The 17,956-nt window shown below is 37.4% G+C and overlaps 1 protein-coding gene across 3 annotated transcripts in view; it reads right to left on the bottom strand.

The window, feature by feature from the left end:
* The window catches only part of PHIP (pleckstrin homology domain interacting protein), a 138,221-nt gene that overhangs the window by 37,164 nt on the left and 83,101 nt on the right, over positions 1 to 17,956 (bottom strand). For 2 of the 3 annotated variants that reach the window (XM_056108720.1, XM_056108733.1), the window contains exons 20-24: positions 17,275 to 17,392; positions 13,193 to 13,333; positions 9,283 to 9,359; positions 6,275 to 6,503; positions 2,586 to 2,705 (exon numbers count right to left, since the gene is read on the bottom strand). In XM_056108720.1, coding sequence (XP_055964695.1) covers positions 2,586 to 2,705; positions 6,275 to 6,503; positions 9,283 to 9,359; positions 13,193 to 13,333; positions 17,275 to 17,392 — 685 coding nt within the window. The remainder of the gene's footprint in view (positions 1 to 2,585; positions 2,706 to 6,274; positions 6,504 to 9,282; positions 9,360 to 13,192; positions 13,334 to 17,274; positions 17,393 to 17,956) is intronic. The other variant, XM_056108729.1, reaches the window with a different exon arrangement.

Here is a 17,956-nt window from a genome sequence, read left to right as displayed (position 1 = left end):
CTTCTTCCCTTCAAAACCTCCAAATAAAATCTGTTTTACTTAAAAATAAAAAAAAAGTAAAAAATGCATATAATCCATCTATTTTATCTTTACAAAATGGTAACAGTGACAAGTCTCACAATTTGTAGTGAGACGTTACTGGTGTCCACTCGAGCAAGTCGATGAACAACGGGAGGACAGTACTACAGTGCTATTTTATCCTTATAAAGATAACAAAGAATATATCCTCATTTTATAAAGGTCAAGTTTAAATGACCCCCAATTAAGAAATATTCTATGACTGACATTTGAACCCGACACATATTCTATGTAACTGAGACTTGAACCTTGGTGTGAGACTTGGTGTTGAGTCTGACAATGGCTTTTTAAAACAAAATTTAGGGAAGGTTTTTAGTGGTACCTACAAGTTCTTGGTATCATATATACATATATATACACATATGTGTATACATATATCCCTCATTCTACTTATTTTTATTTTAATTCTTAGCGTGCCATAACTCCAAGTGCATGAATCGTTAGATGTAAGATAAACACTAAAAAATGAGAACTTACTTGTTTAAGCATGAACAGCTAGAAGAATTTACATTCTGGAAGGAAATTCTTCAGGCCAGCAGGTACAGCAGGTAGGGCATTTACCTTGCACATGGCGAACCCAAGTTCAATCCCTAGCATCCCATATGGTTTCTGGTCCCCCAAGCATCACCAGGATTAACTGCTGAGTGCAGAGCCAGGAGTAACCCCTGAACATCGCTGAGTATAGCCAACCCCTCCACGCCATGAAGAGAAATTATTCAAAACGAATTGCACACTTTTACACCATTCCATCCTGACATAATAAATTACATATAATTCTATCAAATATCTCATTATTCAATGTCAGATTCCATCTCTGCACTGAACTGGAACAATGTGGTAATCCTGTGGGCTCTTTCAATCTTCTTAGATAAGTATTATGTAAATAAATTATTTCAAACTGTTTTTTACAGCTCTCTTGCAATGTAATCTTTTTGTTTCCATTTTTTTTACTGTCATCTGCCACCTGCTACTTTTTAAGGCTAATTAGTGTGCATTACTTAAAAGGTGTCTAATTTAATTTCTAATTTATAAATACTAATCGCTAAGACACCATATAATCCCTGTCTCCTAACATTTAAACACCAAACAAGGAGATGTGAACCTCTCGAGTAAAAGGTTTTTAAATTTCTAGGTACACTCTATAAAATCATGAGCAGACTTTCAAAAAAATAATTTCTTATTCTAAGATAATAGGCTTTTTCAAAAAAGCTCTAATTAACATCTGCAGATATTTAAACAACTTTCATGAAATAGAAGGAACCTAAAATGCCAAGCTCAATTTTATTTAAGCCTGCAGTTAAGAAAAAATGTGTACTGTAATTTAGAAAATGAAACTGGCAATAAAAGCCTCATTAAAATACATCCTGGGGCCAGAAAGAACTACAGAACAGGTAGGGCAGGTGCTTTCTTATATACAGCTGACCCCAATTTGAGCCCTGGCATCACATAGAGTCTCTCCTGATTCTCTCCAGGAGTGATCCCTAAGTGGAGAGTCAGGAGTAGGCCCTGGGCGCTGACAGGTTAGGGGTACAAACAAACCCGCAAACAAACAAAAAACCCCCAAACAAATCCACCCTATAGCCATGAAAATAACTCAAGTAGTAAGGCACATGTCTGGGATTAGCACGGCTTTAAATCTGATTCTTGGCAGTACCTAGTCAGCAATACACTGGACATGACTAGCTGGGCTCTCAGAAGTGTACTGCTTTGGGACCAGTACCATGAGGCTTACTAGACATAATATCTCCAGAAGTGGTCCTTGGGTCCCCTTAACACTGCTGGAAGTCTAAACCTTATTTAAAGAGAGAAAAAATTCTAGGTATTAAAATGCTGAAGATTTTTTCCATTCTTATGTAATTGCTACTACAATACTTACAGTAGCACTGTAGCCCCGTCCTCCCACTGTTCATCGATTTGCTTGAGCAGGCACCAGTAACGTCTCCATTGTGAGACTTGCTGTTACTGTGTCTGGCATATCGAATACATCACGGGGAGCTTGCCAGGCTCTGCCTTGCGGGCGAGATACTCTCAGTAGCTTGCTGGGCTCTCCGAGAGGGACAGAGGAATTGAACCCGGGTCGGCTGTGTGCAAGGCAAACACCCTATCCGCTGTGCTACGGCTCTAGCCCACGTCAGCTAGCAATCCACTTAAATAGTTGTACTTACTTCTAATAGTTGAATTTACTTCTATTTTAAATAGTTGAATTTACTTCTAATATTTCTAGCAAATTTACAGTAGTCTCAAAAAAAAAAAAAAGAGCTTTTCTCATACTTGGATTTATCTCCTAACTATAACTTGAATGAATGTAATAGTTGCAATTTTCTAAAGTTCTGCTTCAAGAACTATTGAAAAATGTTTACGGTTAGGTAGAAGAATAAATACAAGTTTTCTTTTTAAGTTTGAAAGTGCATTACAATTTCTTAAATTCCGCCTCAAGATCTATTAAAAAATATTTAAGGCTAATTGGAAGATATAAAGACAGGATATTTAAAAAAAATTAAAAGTACCTCATCACCCATCTGTGGCACAAACGGGCATCTTCGGGGAATAGTATCTGTGATCCAAGTTGAAGGTAACCATTCTTCTAGTGTCAAGCCATTTTCTGTTAGTTCTCCTACAGCCAGTCTCTAAGAGTTCAGAACATTATAAAACATTATCATCGTGTAAGTATTCATCGATCAATCTGTCCTTTAACTCTAAATATAGTTAAAATAAACAGGAGGGAGAGTTCTTTGCACAGAAATGTTCCTAAAACCTTATTCTGAGTAGATGGCATTGGCGGTGACTGAAGTTATTCAATCTTTTCAAATCACTGCATAAAAAATATTTTAATACCAAAACCCTACGAAGTCCACAACAAAGATGTCAATATATTTCCATAAATTCAACCCCATATAAAATCTGTATATAATTCTTTGCTAAAAATTCTATCAGTTCATTAACATTTTATGTACTAAACCAAGACATATAAAAGTTAGCCTAAAATTCAGTCTGGGTCTAGTTCAAAAACAAAGTTTTGGTTCAATGTTTGAGCATTAAACCCTAAACTTTATTCTTTATTTGCCTCCATAAAATAGTCACCATTTTGAGTTAACATAAATTCACTTAACATGTTGACACTGGCACATACAACCAACAGCTTATACTTGAATGCCTTAATTGAAACAAACTGACATGCCAATGTCAACCTGCTCAAGAAGCAATGTCACACCTGACATTAGGGACAATTTGCAGCAACATTCATTTTCTTCTTGCAATTAACTGTTTCTTGCTAATTCTCAAACACAGAAAGATGACTCTTATTGGAGAGTAGTATATAAAACTTTGTTATCTTTCTCTCTATCTACATAAAAGTGTGTGTGTGTGTGTGTGTGTGTGTGTGTGTTTATAAACGTGCCATTGGAGAATTTCAGAAAGAGTAGGTAAGATCTGACATTTTCTTTTTTTTTTAGTTTTTGGGTCACACCTGGCGATGCACAGGGGTTACTCCTGGCTCTGCACTCAGGAGTTACTACTGGTGGTGCTCAGGGGACCATATGGGATGCTGGGAATCGAACCCGGGTCGGCCGCGTGCAAGGCAAACGCCCAGCCGCTGTGCTATTGCTCCAGCCCCAAGATCTGACATTATAAAAGGATTATTCTGGATGTATCAGAGGAGGAAACTGTAAATTATGGGTCATGGCCCAAGTCCAGTCTATTAGTTTCTTTCTTGGAACATAGTTATTTGCTTTCTTGACTGTCTGTTTTCGAATTACCCTGCAAGAGTAGCTGGTCCTCTATAGAAAAAGAAGATCCATAGTTGCTTTAGAACAGAAGAAAAGGGTAGAGCAGAAAGACAAAAAGAAGGCTATATGTTTAAATGAAAGCATGCTACTTCATATGATTATGATAGCAAAATAAAGACGTATGTTGAACATATTTAGAAAACAGAACTACAAAAATTTCCTGATGACCAGATGTGGAACATGAGAGAAAAGGCAGATAAGGAAAACTCTCGGTAGCTTAGGGTTGATGGAACAACTGTCAGGATAGTCATCTGGGACAAGGACTGCCAGAGTAAAAGGAGTTTGAGGAAAAAACTTATGAAATAAGTTTCGAATGTGTAAGAGAGAATTTAAATCACTTAATAAAAGTCTGAAAAATGTTATACTATTTTAAAGTGTATTAGATCAAATGATGTTGTACATATGGAAAAGTGAAAATAACAATTAATGATGTTTAATCACATAAACAGTGTTTCCTTCAGACAACAAGAAGATTCAGAAAATTTTCTCTACTTCTATTTCTATTGGTTGGCTAACATCAAATTATGTAAGCAAAATATAAACTTAAAGGAATATTCTGCAGTAACTTAATCTTAAGTAAAAATTCCCTCCCAGGTAAATTTAAAGGCAGAAAAGAGCTAGACACATTACTTTAACACAGTGAAACAAAAACATGCCAAACAGTAGTAGCAGAATCAAATGCGGCACCGTATAAAGAAGTTCAAGGTTAGCTTGTGGATAATTATCAAATCACAGTGAATTAGATGCATCAAACTGCACTCTTGGGAAGAAAGATTTTTCTCTTGATGACACCATCAGAACTTTAACGTTTAAAACTGTCTTGACATTTAAAGATAAATTATCTTCTTAAACAACAACAAAAAATGGCTAAATGAGTTTTAACTACTCTGTCTACCACAAAACATAAATGTCAACCTAGAAATATCATCAGTAAAAGGCAGAACAGAAATGTTGTGGGTATGTACATGTAGTACTCTCTTTGGTTAATTTTTTCTAGATGAAAGCAAAGGTGCTGACAAGAAAAACAGGCTGCGGATTCAAATGAAAAGAATTCATAATTAGGGCTAATAGCTCCCAGGATTGGAGTGCAAGCGCCTGCCTGGCTGCAAAGTACCTTGAGGAGTGGCCCTCGAATACCATTTAGGAGCACTGGTGGGTGTGGTGCCAACCCCCAAGACAAAGAGCAGTTCTCAATCATGAAGATAAAACAAGAGTTCAAATGATGAACTCAACACTTAAGACCAAGGTATTCTTTATTTTTGCAAATCTAACTGGGGACGAAGACAACAGAGTCTCCCTGGTACTTAATTCTATTCATGAGAACATTTAATACTAAAAGTGGCAACATCAAAAAATAAAAGCTTCCTTTCACTTAATCAAACATTCTTCCCATTGAAATGGGACAACAGAACCTTTTGGACAACAGAAATAAATTATGTTCACGTATTTTACTTAAAAGTAGATGCAGGGGGGCTGGAGCGGTAGCACAGAGGGCGTTTGCCTTGCACGCGACGGACCCGGGTTTGATTCCCAGCATCCCATATGCGAACACTGCCAGGAGTAATTCCTGAGTGCAGAGCCAGGAGTAACTCCTGTGCATCACCAGGTGTGACCCAGAAAGCAAAAAATAAAAGATCAACTGATTATAAATCATATATACGCTCTATAAATTAATGAAGGTTAGCTACAATAGTAGTACGTTTGTATGCATATTCTTGTGATAATATCATGACAAATTTTTCCTACTTTATTAGAAGTGATGTTTCCCAAATGCATTCTTTTTATTTTCAGCACTAACAATAAGAATGACTAAGAAGTAATTATTATTTCATCATACTATGCTTTTATGCATAAATCCTACCAGATTTCCAAGAAAAATCTGCTCAATGGATTAAATACTCAATATTCTCAAATGGCTATCACATAAAACTTGAATATTATGGCATACTTGGTAACTACTGTGCACTCCTCAGTTTTTCCTCTTACTACCCATTGCTAAGCTCAACAATGTTTACTTATCATCAACTGTATTTGTTAAATGTATGCTTTGTTTTCGCACAAAACATTAATTTAAGAATCAGGAGATTAGTAGTTAGGGTACATGCCTACCGTGTGTTCAACCTGAGGTTTAATTTCCTGTACTACAAAGTCCCTGAAGCCTCTGCCAGGTACTGCTGGGTGTGGCACTGAAAGCTGCTAGCACTGATGGTGGCCAGATAATCTCCAGCACAACACAAGAAGCATCACATCCTTGTACCCTCGTACTGAACCACTAGTCCAGGTATCAAGCACACTGAAGGGGGCGCTGAGGCCTCCTAAGCACCAACTGGGAACCCCCCCACCCCATCTTTTTAAACAGAATTAGATACTCATTTATATTGATAACAGCAACACACACACACAAGAATCACCTTCTGTTTTCTTTCTTTGGGCTTCTTTTTCTTTGGTGATACTGGTCCATCTTTTTCTTCATTAATTTTTTTCCTTTCTTTCTTAATATGTTTTTGCTTCTGTTTTTCATCATCTTCTTCATCTGAACTGCTTTCTGTTTTCTTGGTTTTATGCTTAGGAACTTTCTTTGGTGGCTGCAAGTTAATTCCTGCATCTGCTGTCCAGTCAGAATAATCACTGGAGTAGTCACTAGAATTTAATTACACACATAAGATATATATATAAAATTGTTATAGGGAAAGATTTTAGATCAGTACATACTTTAGTAAAGAAATTTACTAAAAATCTTTCCCTAACTTTCAACTCATCAACTACTTTTTGCTGTTGTTTATGGGTCACACGCTAGACTCAGGATCACTCTAGATGAAGCTGGGGGGGAGGGGGGAGCTACAGGCAATGACGGGGATCTGGGTCAGTCACTGCAAGGCAAGTGTCCTACCTGCTGTACTCACTCAAGTCCTGGTCATCTACTTTATTAAAATTTTGTAGGTGTAACTAAAATAGCTAAAAGATTTTTTTAAAAAACACGATATAAAAACCCTTATTAAAAACAAATTCAATGAATCATAATTATGTATTATTTCTGTTAAAAAAATACTAATTTCTGGTGCTTGAAATATGTTAGAAACATTTTAGGAATATGAAACAAGGAGCAAACTGTCACAGTCCTGAATTCTGCAACATCAAAAAGAACCGCCCTGCAAAACACATATAACACATGAAGTAACAATACTAAGGAGGAAGTACAGCGATTACTTTTCTTGGGAAGTAGGGACTCTTGACCGAGTGAACTCTCACTGGGGATCACTGATGCCTTCATGCTGACTGATACTGCACAGGTAAAATCAGAAGTGCTTCCTGTCCAGTGGAGGGTGTACTGGTAAACTTTACCCAGCCATCTACACACGCCTGAGGTCTAAGGTAGACCTACAGCTTCTGTAGATGATAAATAAAGTTTGCAAGTACACCTGTGATTCAGAAAACAGAGGTTTTAGTATTTATATAAAAGCCATATCATCACATTTTCTAATTCTTTCCATTTTACTCTTGGTAAAGGTAAAAGGTAAAGGCCCTCCCGTTGATCGTCGATTTGCTCGAGCGGGCCCAGTAACGTCTCCATTGGAGACTTTGTTGTTACTGTGTCTGGCATATCGAATACTCTCGGTAGCTTGCCGGGCTCTCCGAGAGGGGCGGAGGAATCGAACTCGGGTCGGCCATGTTGGCCGCTTGTAAGGCGAACGCCCTACCCGCTGTGCTATACTCTTGGTAGCTTTACTAAATCAATGCTGCAGAGAATCTGGTTATGCAATCTTCTGTTTACATCTCAGTGTGTAAGACTACATAATTTTACAGTTTTATATATACAAATGTTTGAAAATATTTTAGAATACACTGTATTAGGGCAAGAGTAATACTATACAGCAGGCAGGGTACTTACCTTGCACACAGCCAAACTGGGTTCAATTCCTGGCACTTTATATAGTATCCCTGAGCTTGCCAGGAGTGATCACTGAGCACAGAGCCAGGAGCAAGCCCTGAGCAAGACTGGATGTGGCCCAGAAACAAAAACTATTACCATATATAAACTATAGACAATACAGTAGACCAGGCCCCTGTGGTACTTGAGGCTGAACAAAGTTTGATCCCAAGGACTGTCAAGAGTAATTCCCAGAGCACAAATGCAAGTCCTCGTCATTCCCCTTTGTAGCCCCAAATACCACCGATTCCCCACCAAAATAGCAATAAAATTGAAAATTGAAAAAAAAAAAAAAAGAAAGAAAAAAATGTTCCGGCACTAGGTCTAATGCATGGGAATGCAAATGCAGAGAAAAGACCTATTCAAAATATTAAAACTGATCCCAGAAATAAGTAAAGTAAGTAAAGGCCCTCCCGTTGATCATCGATTTGCTCGAGCGGGTCCAGTAACGTCTCCATTGGAGACTTTGTTGTTACTGTGTCTGGCATATCGAATACTCTCGGTAGCTTGCCGGGCTCTCCGAGAGGGGCAGAGGAATCGAACTCAGGTCGGCCATGTTGGCTGCGTGCAAGGCAAACGCCCTACCCACTGTGCTATCACTCCAGCCCTTTATTTCTGGGATCGGATCCCCCCCGATCCCAGAAATAATGATTAAAAACGGCAACTGCCACATACTCTCTGGATCACTCACTTCTTAAAAATCTACTAACATCAAGGTCAACCTCCAAAACCTAGTCCAGGTTCTCTATAGCAATTTCCCCCAAGTGCTGAAGTCACCTCTGTTCCTCCAAAACAATCTCACTGCTGTCTCATAATATCAGATGCTCTTTATTACTGAGCCAGAAGATTGAGCTTTCCTTCTTTACTCTTCTAAATAAACAGAACTACCAGATATAACCCCAGACCACTATTTCACTGTGCTACTGAAATATTAGCTCTTAATTCTAAATTTGGCTCTAGGTCTTCCTATAGACGCTAACTCATAAGTTTCTTCTGACAATTTTAAGAGCTACTGCCAGCAGAGGACTGAAGTATAATAATGCTAAAACATGATTACCATTCCCTCAAAGTGACACTTTTCTTGCTACTAAGACTTTCCATGCACCCTTTTAATAAATATCAAACAACAGTATGAAAAGGAAATCTTAATGTTAGAAAATTGCAACTACAAAAAAAATTTAAAGGAGGATTAACTTTAAACTCAAAGAAATCATGAAATATAATGCTGATAAGGACCCCTTTTATAAGGAATTCTAAAAAAGTTTTTGTTGTTTTAGAGCTACACCCAGAGATGCTCAAGGCTTACTCCTGGCTCTATACTCAGGAATGACTCCTGGAGGTGTGTTCAGGAGACATATGAGATGCTGGATATCAAACTTGGGTCAGTTTGCAAAGGCAAGCACCTTACTTGCTGTACAGTCTCGCCAGTCCTTCCAAAGTTTCCTAAAACTTCTGTATTATATTTGAAGAAATAAAAATGCATGAAGTTACCTAGAACTGCCATCACTATGCCAAGCTCTCTCTTCCTCTTCTGATGTTCCACCACTGACAGCAACAACTTCACCTTCCTGAAAAAGTAAATAGAAATTTTATAGTATTTTACAAACTAAATTTTTTGATTACAAAAACCACCCAACAATGTATGATACGTAACAAAAGCTACACTTAAATAAGTTGTAAAGTACAGGTCTAGTATTCTCACTGAAAAAACACCAAATATAATTATTAATATGTACAAGGTGCAACTCTGATCATCAAAGTTCTATTTAGAGCAACCTATGAGAAAATGAACATATTTCGCTATTTAAGAATCACTGTCTGTTTTCTAGATTGAATGCAATAAATTCCATGGTTAACAACTGAAATCAATTGGGAAGAAGCCTACAACTTTTAGTCTTCGAAAGTTATCCTAAAAAAGCTAAAACCGAGACCATTCTTATTAATATATAGTGACTATTACTGTTAAAATAACCTTAGCATACACAAAAACTTAAAAACTCTGGTTAATATTTCATCCAAATGGCAGACGATGAGAAATTATCTGCACTGTTTCTCTTTAGAAAATATTCACTTATCATTGTAAGATATTACCCTGTTAAGTCATAACTTCTTTTTTTACTGTTTTGGCGCCATACTCAGTGGTGCTCAAGGCTTATTCCTGGCTCCATGCTCAGGAAAAACTCCTGGCGGTGGATTCAGGGAAACACAGACAGTACTGGAGATCAAACTGAGGTCAGCTGTGTGCAAGGAAAGCACTGGGCCAAATGTACTATCTCTCTAGACCAAAACAACGGGAGAAGGGGAGACGTGCTAATAAAGTACTATATAAATCTCTTCTGGAAATAAACTAGTATATTTTATTTAGAAAACTTAATCTCTGCTCAACATAACATCTTATCTGAATCTGATCATTCCCAGATTTTGTGCACTTATTTGAAGGGAAAGAAGAAATACACTTTACTTTCGAAAAACAATAAAGACCAAACAGCCCAGAACGTGACTAAAGTACAAAACATTTGCATTAAAAAGAATTCTGTCCATTACTTAGTTGTGTCCCAAACATAAAAGAAAAAATTGTGTACACATACACACACAGAGCCAGAGACTATACAGTGCTCTCACTGCCTTTGTAAAAATTTATTCAACCACACTAAAAGGATGTTAAAGCAGTAACAAATTATTTTTTAACACGAATGACTTCAAAAACCTTTCACATATAATAGGAATCCAATTAAAACAAATTATTTCACTAAAACATTTTAAAGTAACTATATAAATTTTAAAAATATAAAGTATTTGTGAATAAGCAGCCCACAAACTTGACACTTGATATCCCATTACGCAGGTTTTGTGGCTATCTTTTTCTCAGCGTTCTTTGCACAATCTTGGAGGTACTGAAACAGCCGATCGTATTTCTCTTCAATGCTGTCAATGAAGGCCTCTTCCCATATTGCCCCAATAGTGCCAAAAAGCTCCCAAATGGTGGTCGTTCTGGGAGTTCTCTTCTTAAAACTTTGCAGCCTTTTCTTCCCACTCTGTGAAGTAGAATTTTGCATGAAGGAGAGACGGTAGTCCAATCCCATTTGGAATTTTGGGACAACAGTGACACTGGTCAGGCAAGACCATCCATGGAATATGATGTGGTCAATTTCGTTGTGGAACCGTCCACCGGGAGACTCCCATGTCCAACATTTAGATTCAGCCTTCTGGAATTGAGTTACCACGGACGGTCTTGGTCAACATGATGAACTCAGTCTCTCACCCTGTTCGTTCCATTCTAGGCCATGGGTCCCACTGTGGTGTTCTTCAGCTTATCTTCTCGGTCCTTTCTTGGCATTAAAATCACTGACAACGATGTTGTAAAAGGTGTGGTCTTCTTTATAGCATTTCTCCAGCTCAATGTAGAACTTCTCATTTTTTCCTTCGTCATAACTGGATGTTGGTGCGTAGACAATGAAGATAGAAACTGCTGGCAGTGAGCCACATCTATTCAAGTGTAAATGTCCGATTCAGGTTGTTAGGGATTCGAATGAATCAAAGCTCATGGCCATGCCTCTTTTGTCACATATCCTGAGGAACAGTTCTTCCCCAGTGTCAAAAATGGTGTGATGTGATTGATGCCTTCTTGTCTCAGTCAGAACAATGATGTCATACTCGATCTTTCACGCTTACACCATCAGGTCCTCAATGGATGCATCTGATGTCAGCATACGTGCATTGAAAGTAGACAGTCATTTTTGCCCTTCTTCGTTTTGCCAGCCTAGTTAGGCCTTGAGATTTTATCAGCCTCTCCTTCCTCGTCCTTCTTAACACTGCCCTATTGGTGGTGCTTTAAGGGTCAGGGGAATGAGACCCATTGCATTTACTGGTTTTGGCATATCGAACAAACCACAGATAACTTGCCAGGCTCTGCCACGTGGGCGGGATATTCTCGGTAGCTTGCCATTTTAGAGAGGGCTCTAATCATCCTTGCAGGTGTTCCCATGGTTCAAACCATATTTCAACGCAATCAAACATGGTGTGGTAATCTTGTATTAAGTGTTTTATGTGTCGCGTGGCCGTGCAGTCTGGAAAGCGTCCTGTAGCTTGTCGACAGCTGAGTAGTGGAGGTAGTGGAGGTAATAGAGGTCTGCCGGGCTGCTGGGAGCACGCAGAGGATCTCTGCTCCTGGTCGGTTGAGCCTGGAGTCCGCGGTCACAGAGTTCCGCTTCCCTCACTCTGTGGGGCTTCACTCGTGTGTGAGTCTCGGCCTGAGTGTCTGGAAAGTGTCCTGGAGCATACATCTTGTATTTTTTGTACATATCTAAATGAACGTATGTCAATCGGCGTATTTTTCCAGACTGGACACATTATTTTGAATTTAAAACTAAAGCTACTGGAGAATACCTTTTGAAATGGTTGTAAAATAATTTTGCCTTGTTCACAGATAATCTACTCAAAGAATTCCATCTATGTTTAGCACTGCAAACACGAGATGGCTTTAAAAACTGTATAGCAGTTAACATTTAAGATCACAGAGGCTCTGAATTAATCAGAGGATGGGAGAAGGTGTTGAGTGCTGTGAAAGATTAATTTGTGATTGCAAACTAACTTTGAGGAAAGAATATGTAATTGAGTAGGGACAATGATATTTACAGAGATGATAACAAGAGTATTTTAAAATTTATATTAGAGATAGAGTCAGAGAGATAGTACAGTGGGGAAGGTGGCTTCCCTTGTACACAGCTAGCAGCTGATCTACGGTGGATCCCAGACACCCTACAGGATCCCCTGAACCCCTCCAAGAGAGATCCTGAGTAGAGCCAGGAGTAAGTCTTAAACACCACTAAGAGTGCTTCCTCACCACCCCACCAAACAAATCTATACTGGGAAAAGCTATAAATCAGCATAGATTGTAAACAAACCAAATTTGACAAATGTTTGCTGATTTATTTTAATCACCATAGAACAGAACTTTTATGATATTATTACTTCAGCTTTTAAAGCCTCAGCTTTAAAGTAATAGGAATCCAGGTATAATCCCTGCCTACAATTTAAAAATTAGATAACTGTGTAATACAGACCAACAGAAAACGCAAATATTTAAGTCATCTGCATTTGTTGTATAAAACTCAGATTGTGAATACATGTATGTGTGCCATGTCTAGAATATAAACAGCACATCGTATCATTCATTGTAGGATCTAAAAATACATGATTTGAGCATTTGAATGTCAGTAAGTGTGATGATGCTAAAATCAAACTGTAGCACTTGTCCTCCCATTGTTCATCAATCTGCTCGAGCGGGCGCAGTAACGTCTCCATTGTGAGACTTCTTGTTACTGTGTTTGGCACATCGAATATGTCACGGGGAGCTTGCCAGACTTAATAAAAATGAATTTATTACTATAATGAATCTTACATCTGAAGAGCTGGTGCCATTTTCTATCTCTTCTGAAGGTCTGAGAGTCTCTTCCAACGCAGATCTTGTACGGTAATTGTGCTGGTTTGCCTGTTGCTTTTTGGATTCTCCAAGATCCAGAAAATTCTCATGAACATGATTCTAGAAAAAAGTAAATTTATTTAGTTTGCTAAGAGGTCAAGCTTTGTAGTAAGAAAAGTATGTATTTTAACTATTATCTCATTCACTGTTATAAAATACAAGTGGAATACTGTGTCAGCTCAATTTATGGGTTTGTATGTTAATTTACATGCTGACAGATGAGTAGCAAAAACTTTCCTTCTGACTAGTGATACAGATCTAAGGATTTATACTAATACAGATTAAATCAAACACTGAAGTCTCTGTAACCATGTCCAACAGAAGAGATATGCTGTGAGATATATTTGCACAAGCAAACTGGAAACCAAAATGGTGATCATGAACCAACTGTTAGTAATATTTTAGAACACCAAGTAGCTCCCTTCTATAGATGAATGTTAGAAAAATATTGTGTGGCAGACGAGACTATAAATAGCACTTATTTTAAAAAAGTATGACAAAATAGATGGTAACAGATAATGAACTCAAGAAACACAGGAACTGAGTACATGAAGTCAATATATTTTTTTAGAGTTAGTTATCCAATCCAGTTGTATAAACCATGATTAAACTTTATGATTAAAATAATAATTCACATCTAGGGGAAAAAAGGTATTATAGAAAAATAAAGGGAAAGTTACAAAAATTACCTAGTAGCTTTGTACTATGCATGCAATGTATCACATAAATCATAACATGTCAAAGAATAATCTATAAAGGAAAGGACTGACAGAAAATAACTGAAGTTCTAATATCCTTATCCTTTTGAATTAGTAATTATATCTTCACCCTAAAACATATTCTATTAAGTGGGCAGGAAAATAGTACAGGGTTCTATGCAGTAAATCTCACACATGAATAAGCCCAGTTTGGTCTCTGGTACCGTGTATGTTTCCCTGAACACTGCTAGGGTGTGATCCCTAAGCACAAAACAAGAAATAATTCTGAACATATTTTGTCCCAAACAGCATGATTTCACATTTTTAGACAAAAAAGTAGTATTCCATAATACTATTATTCCATAATACTATTGTGTAGCATGAAAATACTACATATAGAATAAAAATGCTACAGTTTTTTAGAGTAGCATAAATTACTAGTTTCTTATGCATTCATCAGTTAATGGACTGACTCCTTGTTTTGGATGATGAGTAAGTATCTTTGAAAAATACACTCTTGATATCCAAATTTAAAATTTCCCCAAGAAAAGCTTCAAACCTAGTTTCACTGTGCATCTCAAGAGATTTACTTCAGTTGTAATGGCAAGCAGAAAGTGAACACTGTACTAGATATATGAAAACACCAGTCACTACTTGGTCCACAAGGACAGTACTACCACTACCAAATTTGCAGGATTCCTAGAGAGCAGGGTTTGCCAACGGGGTAAGTTGAGGGGAGGATACAATCCAGAGCCTTAAACATCATGATTCCATGGGCTTAATATTTCGAGGGAGAAGCAGGCCTTAAGTGGTATCAAGAGTCCCAGAGGACCCATAATGATTTGTGGCCAATTAAACCTAGGTTCAATGTAAGTACCAAAGGATGATCTGACTGTGGTGTCAGGAATTAATACAGACTTCTCTAGCAGTGCTCTGGGAGCCTCCGGGGTCATACCTGGTGGAACTGCATCCAGTAATGCCTCGAGATCAAACACTGTTCAAGGCAAGCACTTTAATCCCTATGCTATCTCTTTCCACCCACACAACTAAGAGTTTTACAAAGTAATTTTATTTCCCTCGAAGCATAGCTTAATAGCAAGTGGCTCTGACACTCTAATCACTATTCTAACCGGAAAGCAACACAAATATTATTATATATATCGGGGTTGCCGCCAATTTTGCTAATGTGGGTCCTGATTCTTTAATGATCATTCTGGTAATGTAGTGAATCAATTTAATTAATATAAAAATCTAACAAATTCATATTAATTTTGTAGTAATTCTCATTTTCTCTTCAGAAACTTTCCCAATCTACACTCTCAATCTTTAAACGACTTTGTTTTTACTGGTAATGTTAGTTCAGTTAAAAATTTAAAAACATTAGAGTTACAATGAAAAAAAAATCTCTTCTCTTCCAGATTATATCTGGTTCTCTTCTCTAGACCAATTACCTTTTATCAAGGGAGGCCTATCTTCCCTGAGACAATCTATATTTAACAGCTGATCATAAAGGACAGAGAGACAGAACAGTAGGTGAAGTGATCACTTGCCTTGTATGCAGTCGACCTGGGTCCTATTCCTGACACTGAATATGATCTCATGGGCACCACCACAAATAATCCCTGAGCACAAGGCCTAAGCAAGGCCAGATAGAGTCCCCGAAATTAAAACCAAAAAAGCCAAACCAAACCAAAATAAAACAACAAAATAGTAACAATAAAGGATCACTACATGTACCTGAAGTTTTAAAAAAAGAAAAGCTGAACTAAATCCAAAATTAGCTGCATGTAACGCAAGCCCCTTATATTCTACACTACTTCTTCAGAGTCAAAGCTTAAGTTTTTAAGTTCTTTTTCTCCTCGTGCATTCTTTTTTAGCACACTACTTGTTCAGTTGGAATTCTAGTTTCTTATTTTTCACATCAGCTTTTATCTTTTCTTCATTTTTTGATGCAACTTACCCCTCTCCCTTTTCATATACACACAATACTTAAGAACACATCAAACACACCTTTTCAGAAAAACATATGTGCCCCCTACTATCTTTTACATTGATTTGATTTTCCATTCTACGATCCTCAATAATGACACCTTGGTCCACACACAAGAAGACCAGACACTTGAGAGAATATCTATTTTCTTTCTTCTTTTTCCCCCCATTGGGGGTTGGTGGGGTGCCACACAAAGGTGTTTAGGGGAACAGATTTGATGCTGGTGATCACACCAGGGTTAACCATGTGCTAGGCAAGTTCCTTAGCCCCTGTTCTATCTTTCAACATCTAAGAGCTATTTTCAACTCCAGGGGCATCATACCAGGTCTGGAGTAAATTTACATGATAGAGGCATACAATTCTCCCTTGTATGCCTTTCATTCACTCTAATGTGAGGATCAAACCTACTGCCAAAAACCTACTTTACAGCTGCTTTCACATAGTTTTTGTTTACATATTGCATGACTGAAATAATAAACCAGATAAACAAAAGTAAACATTTATACTATAAAACCAAGTAAGTGGCTGCCAGAAGGACTGGAAGATAAAAAAAGGTGACTAAATAGGACTAAATGTATGGTGAAAAATGAAACAGGGCTTTTAGTGTTTAATATATTTAAAATACTGATTTGATGCAAACTTGAAAGGTATGCTAATACAAAGTTACTTCAAACTGTTTAGGTATTAATTTATACTCAGAAGCAATATTAAGTACCTTTACTAGGTGAAAAAAACTGCAATTGTGAAATATTACCTCATAATTCGTACACTTGTGATTACTGTTATTAAAAGCCTGAAAGTTATGTCTTCAAATCTTTCAGTAAAATGAGGTATTATAAACACTACTGTTCTAGTACTTTTTCACATACTAAATCATAAACTCTTCTCAATGCAATGGAATGAGCTCTAACGTGTTTCCTTAGAGAGCTATATAATATTCTATGTATACATAGATGTTATGACCTCTTATCCTTCTTCTACCAATAGATATTACAACTATTCCAGATTTTATCACAAGGATACCATAAACATAGACATGTAAGTGCAAGCACAAATGTCTATCCATTTACAGTGCTTTTCTTTCTAAAAGTTTGGGGAATTCTTCCAACTGTGGGAAAGTATATCCTAAGGATTAATCATATTAAGAATTAACCATATTAATTTTATTTCACTAAGTATCCTACTTACAATGTTATCACTTTTAAAAATACAAACAGTTATAACACTTATGATGCAAATGTTAGTTTAGTATTTACTTAATGCATTTAAAATACTGATTTCACCATAACTTTGATTAAGTTATTAATATTCACCTTCGAAACAGTGGGTATTTTATTCTCTTTTGGAATAGTAAAGTGTTTTCTTTTTTCTTCTGACCTATATGTCTTCACTTCTTCTTCTCCCTTTGCAGTTCTCCATTCTTCTTGCCTACTGAAAAGAAAATTGAAAGTCACACCTATTACTCTGTAACTTTTACAACTGATTCCAAGAGGAACATAAGGTGGCAGAAAGTGACTGTGACTCTCAGTATTTACAGATGGAAATCTGTGATTCATCTGAATCTAAATTTAGACTGTACACTCTGAACTGAGGTATCGAATGACCAGACTATGTATATGAACTCAACTCAACTGCTGTTAGATTCTTGATTATTCCCAAAGTTATTGTTCCAAGGATTAAAAAATTGACTTGATAAAAAAGTCAGTGTGTGGCTAGAGATAGTACAGAGGTTAAGGTACTTGCCTTCCAAGTGACCAACTCTTATCTGATGCTCAAGACACCACATACCCCCAGGAAATATCACAATGCAGCCCTGGAGGCCCTGAGTACAATCCCCGGCACTAAAGGAAGAGAGCAACAAAATAACCTGGGGATCATGTATTGAACCACCAGTCCAGGTAGCCAAGAATCAATGGAAGAGGAACCCAGACCTCCGGAATATGCACTGCACGGTGGACCCATGGGTTTGCAACCCCCATCCTCAACTCAGTGCAT

Source organism: Sorex fumeus, unplaced genomic scaffold (assembly GCF_029834395.1).
Source record: "Sorex fumeus unplaced genomic scaffold, SorFum_2.1 ptg000008l, whole genome shotgun sequence".
In the NCBI taxonomy this organism is placed as follows: domain Eukaryota; kingdom Metazoa; phylum Chordata; class Mammalia; order Eulipotyphla; family Soricidae; genus Sorex; species Sorex fumeus.
Note: the sequence above shows the minus strand (reverse complement) of the source record. Positions and strands in the feature narration are given on the sequence as shown.